This window comes from Opisthocomus hoazin, chromosome 15 (assembly GCF_030867145.1).
Source record: "Opisthocomus hoazin isolate bOpiHoa1 chromosome 15, bOpiHoa1.hap1, whole genome shotgun sequence".
In the NCBI taxonomy this organism is placed as follows: domain Eukaryota; kingdom Metazoa; phylum Chordata; class Aves; order Opisthocomiformes; family Opisthocomidae; genus Opisthocomus; species Opisthocomus hoazin.
In genome coordinates, this window is record NC_134428.1 from 20,055,085 (window position 1) to 20,060,036 (window position 4,952).

General features: G+C 65.3%; 1 protein-coding gene across 1 annotated transcript; it reads left to right on the forward strand.

Annotated features, from left to right (window-relative positions):
• Window positions 1-544: 544 nt before the first annotated feature.
• UNCX (UNC homeobox) lies at window positions 545-4,692 on the forward strand. The gene is made up of 3 exons (XM_075436883.1): window positions 545-794; window positions 1,957-2,132; window positions 3,673-4,692. Exons 1-3 carry the CDS (start codon window positions 545-547, stop codon window positions 4,690-4,692), a joined length of 1,446 nt encoding a protein of 481 aa, XP_075292998.1.
• The last annotated feature ends 260 nt before the right edge of the window (window positions 4,693-4,952 follow it).

The window sequence follows — 4,952 nt, forward strand, 5'->3', positions numbered from 1 at the left end:
GAGAGGAGGGGACAAGGGGGAAGAGGCTGGGTTGGAGGGCTGGGGGGGGGGCGTGGGGGGGTGGGGAGGCTCTGTGTGCGTGTAACTCCGGCTGTTCGGTATTTAACCGGGTATCAGGCAGATCCGTGAGTTCCCCTCCGGCCCCCCCCTCCCCACCGCCCCCCTCCCCTGCCCGCCCGGCCCCCACCGCCCTCCCCGGGCTGGAGTTCGTATCAAAGCCCCCCTTGTCTTGTTGTGACAGCTCTGATATTGTTTATTGAGGCTGGATGTCAGGTATAATTAGCAATCGATATGGAAAACGTTCGCTCCCCACACTGGCACGTCTCTGACGTCAGGACCGATTAACGTTTCTTATTGGTCCCAAATTCCCCCAGCCTGAGCTAATTATTGGGAGCCTGATGTTGATAAAGTTAAAGCGCCCGGGCGCCCTGCAGCATGAGCCCCTCGCCGCGCCGCCTCCTCCTCCTCCGGCAGCAGCACCCCCGGCCCCAGCCGCCCCATCGCCCCCAGCCCCGCCGGCACCCCCCGCGCTAGAGCCGCCCCTATGATGGACAGCCGCATCCTGGAGCATCCCCATGCCCAGTTCGGGGGTATGGTGGGTTTCCCTTACCCTCTCGGTCACCACCACGTCTACGAGCTGGCCGGGCACCAGCTGCAGTCGGCGGCCGCCTCCGTCCCCTTCTCCATCGACGGATTACTGAGCGGCTCCTGCGCCGCCTCCGTGGTCAACCCGCCGCCGCTCATCCCCTCCAGCTGCGGGGTCGGCGGGGACAGCCAGCCCTTCAAGCTCGCAGGTAGGAGCGGCCCCGGCTGTCCCCCCCCCCCCCCCCACCCCCCCGCCTTGTCCCCCCCATCCTCCCCGCCCGGAGCGTGGCAGCGCGGGGGAAGAAATGCACCCCTCCCCCCCAACTCCGCCCGCACCCCCAGATGAGGGTAACGGGGTGACTGGAGGGGGTGGGGGGGTGGCTGTGCTCCCCCCCACCGCGCCGGGAGCATCCCCCCGTCCCCCCGGCGCCGGGCCACGCGTGTGCCCTGAACAATAGCGGGCCCGGCCCGGTGCCTTCCCCCCAAAGTTCATCTCTGGGGTAGGAGCTCGGAGCGTACCACTAAAAATAAAAAAAAAATACACAAAAAATAACAAAGGGAGTCGGTGGAGTATGGGGAATGAAGAGCGGTAATTATTATTATTATCATTAATTTTTTTTAAACCGATTTAAGCGAAGGGAAGCCCTCTGCCTTCCTCCCCACCGGCCTGCGGCACCGCTATTGTTCGGCGATTCGAACCCTCCGTCGCCCCAACGTCCTTTTTGCTGGTCCTCGACCTGCCTCCCCCCGCCCCTCAACTCAATAAAAAGGATGAGGATGATGATTATTAATTGCCACACCTGGCGGAAAGGCAACGTTAGGAGAAAGGTGCGGCTCGGGCTGCAAGCCCCCGGCTCGGAGCTGCGCCTACTCGGCGAGGCTGCGAGGACCCCGGCCCCACGCCGCCCGCGCTCGGGGGTCTGCAGAGGGCTCGGGGGCCGCCCTGCCCGCGGGGCCACGCGTGGGACCGGGCCGTCAGCTGCGGCCCACGCAGGTGCTCGGGGGGGCTGCGGGGTGGGGGGGGTGTGGGCTGGAGAATGGGAAAGGGAAAAGGGGGGGAGGCTTTTAAAATTATTTTTTTTTCTAACGAAGCCTTCTGTGGCTGGAGCAAATATTGGAACTTCTCTCTCTCTCTCTGCCAGCTGAGTGCCTGTGGAGAGCTTCCTTCAGGAATAAATGTTCTGTAAAGTACATTTTCGGAGGAGGCGAGGGCAGATCGGGTTCCTCCCCATTTTTAGCGCAGGTGTGTGTATAATCCCGCTCTTTTTACCAACGCTGCCGAGCGCAAAAGTTAAAAGGCTCCCGTGGATGGCAGGGAGGGGGGGAGAAGGCCTGTCTTCCAGGGAGCTGAGGGTATCTCTGCCTTTTCAGACTCGGGTGACCCGGACAAAGAAAGTCCTGGCTGTAAAAGAAGACGAACCCGCACCAATTTTACTGGCTGGCAGCTCGAGGAGCTGGAAAAGGCGTTTAATGAGAGTCATTACCCGGACGTGTTTATGAGAGAGGCTCTGGCTCTCAGGCTGGACTTGGTGGAGTCCAGAGTGCAGGTAAAAACCGTGTCCCCCCCCCTTCCCTCTCCCTCCTCCCCAGCCTTTTCCCAGAGCCGAGCCGTCCCCAGGGGGGTCCCGGCAGCCCGGACGGGCCCTGCGCCCTCGGCCCTGCTCCCCCCGGCCCTCTCCTTTTGTTTCCCTGCCTTGTATTGGTCCTTGCTGGTTTATTTTCTTCTTATTATTAGCTTTTTTTCATTTTTAATCTTGCAAACGAGCTCCGAAGAGTGGCATTCCAGCCTGGCTTCCCTGAACCTTTTATATATATACACATTTTTTTTTTCCCCCACTGTAAATATTTTTCTGAAATGAGCCAAGGGCGAAAAATTCGCATGCAAATATGAGGCTTAATCACGGGCCAGGGTACGCTGGAGAACGTCAATAAAGCTCGTAGGTGCATCGAGAGCGTCTGGAACTTGTAAAACTTGATTTTAACGAACTGCTCAGGCCCGGGGTCGTGCGGGATGGGCAGGGGCGGCAGCTCTTTGCTTCAATTCCTCTCAGAAAAAAATAAAGTGGGAAGGGAGGCGGATGCGATGCGGGCTGGCTGTTGGATCTGCGGAGGCCGTTCCGTGCCGCGGTGGCTGCGGGCGGGCGGCGGGGCCGAGCCGGAGCCCTCGGTGCGGGGCGGCTCGGCGCGGGCTGTGTGTGTGGGCAATGCGTCCTGAAACCCGTCTGGGGCGGAGGGGATGTTTCCTTCCCCCCCCCCCCCCCCCCCCCGGGATGAGCCGAGGCCGTCGGCCGCGGTTCCTCCGCCAGCTTTGTCTCACGGTGTCTCTCCGAGCCGCCTTCCCCGCAGCCTCTCGGCAACCTGTGGGGCTCTCCCGGGGGCGGACGGGGCCCGGCCGGAGGGAAGGAGCCGGGATCGGGCTACCGAAATCCCCGGGATGGGGTCGAGCTCCGGCTCCCGGGGGGCCGAGGCCCCGCAGGCGCGGAGGGGACGCGCGGCAGCCGAACCGCCGCGGCAGGGAGGATTTAATTTAATTTTATTTTCCTCCCGTAACCGATACCAAACCCAACCAAAACCCATTCTGGGGCTGATGTAACCCCTCTGCTCCGGCGCCCGGGACGGGCGAGAGGCCCTAGACACCCCCCCCCGCCCACCTTCGGCCCACTTATTGTGCTGTGCTTTGTCGCGTTTTGCTTGTTGCTGCGGAGGGATCGGGCCCGGCCCCGCAGGCCGGGGCTCCGGCTGGGGGTCCTGCACTCCTAGGCTGCGGGGCAGAGCCGGGGGGTGGGGGGGGCCGCGTTATCCCTTCCCACTCCCCGCGTCGCCAGTGCGGGCGGGGTGCAGCGTGTGTGTGCGTGAGTGTGCACCCCCACCTTGCTTTTGTTTTATTATTCTACCCTGTTCAAGAAGCCTGGATATCTCTTCCTGCCCCCCACCCTCCCCTCCCCGCTCTCCGTCTCGCCGACGCCCGGCCCTGTGGATGGGGGCTGCCGGCACCCCGAGGGGCAGACGGGGGAGGCCTGAGCTGCGCTTCTCCCCACCCTGGCTGGTGCGCTGGGTGTTAATTGCTTCTCGTTGTTCGGTGTGTAGGTCTGGTTCCAAAACCGCCGGGCCAAATGGAGAAAGAAAGAGAACACGAAGAAGGGCCCGGGGCGGCCGGCTCACAACTCCCACCCCACGACATGCAGCGGGGAGCCCATGGACCCGGAGGAGATCGCTCGCAAGGAGCTGGAGAAGATGGAGAAAAAGAAGCGCAAGCACGAGAAGAAGCTCCTCAAAAGCCAAAGCCGCCATCTCCACTCGCCCAGCGGCCTCTCCCTGCACAGCACCCCCAGCTCCGACAGCGACAGCGGCGGCGGGGGGGGCCTCTCGCCCGCCCCCCCCGAGGCCAAGCCCCGCGGGCAGCCCCCGCCGCACCACCCGCCGGCCCCCGCCGCCCCCTCCGAGCCGCCCCCCGGCACCTGCGAGCAGACGGCGGAGCCCTTCTACCCCGGCCAAAGGAGCGGGAGCGGGCGGCTCCAGTGCCCGCCCGATAAGGACTGCGTGGCCGCCCCGTCGGGGGACGGCAGCGGGGGCACGGGGGGGCCCCGCGGAGCCGGCAGCTTCCACAAGCTCAACCCCTTCAGCGTGGAGAGCCTCCTCTCCGACTCCCCCCCCCGCCGCAAAGCCGCCCCGGACTTCCCCGGCCTCCCCCCCTGCGCCCCCCGCACCCTCATCGGCAAAGGACACTTCTTGCTCTACCCCATCACCCAGCCCCTCGGCTTCCTCGTCCCACAGACCGCCCTCAAGGCCAGCCCGGGCCCCGAGGCCGGCCAGCCCCCCCGGGACTCCCCGCTGCCCGCCGCCAACCCCGGCCCGCCTGGCTGCGGCGCGGACCCGGCGCCCGTCGGGGCCCAGCCCGGCCCCAGCTCCACGGACTCGGCGGGCTCAGTGGCCCCCCCTCCGCCGGCCGGCTCCGCGGCCGCGCACGGTGACCCGGCGGCGGCCGCGCCCGCGGAGGGGGGTAGCTTCCCCCGGCCCAAATCGCCTGTCCGGGCGCGGGACGCCAGCACAGCCCGGGACCGGTCGGACTGCGGCCTCGCCGACGGCGAGGAGGTGGACATGGACTGACCGGGCGGGGGGGGAAGAAAAGAAGAAGAGAAAAAGAGAAAAAGAGAGAAGAAATTAAGGAAAAAAAAAAAAAGACAACAAAAAAAAGCAAAACTAAACCCGCCCGAGAGCGGCACCGGCGCCCACCGCACCCGTCACCGGTGAAGAACAGGGGGGAAGCGCGTCCCCGCGCCCGTCACCCGTGATGAACGGGGGGGAAGCGCGTCCCCGCGGCCCCCGAGGCGCGCCGTCCCCGCGGGAGGCGGAGGCGCAGCCCGAGA

What these genes read in the sequence shown, in the direction of transcription:
- UNCX (XM_075436883.1), top strand. Translation starts at nt 545, where the DNA reads ATGATGGACAGCCGCATCCTGGAGCATCCCCATGCCCAGTTCGGGGGT. An exon ending in CCAGCCCTTCAAGCTCGCAG is followed by an intron (nt 795 to 1,956) that starts GTAGGAGCGGCC and finishes CTGCCTTTTCAG; the next exon opens with ACTCGGGTGACCCGGACAAA. An exon ending in TGGTGGAGTCCAGAGTGCAG is followed by an intron (nt 2,133 to 3,672) that starts GTAAAAACCGTG and finishes TTCGGTGTGTAG; the next exon opens with GTCTGGTTCCAAAACCGCCG.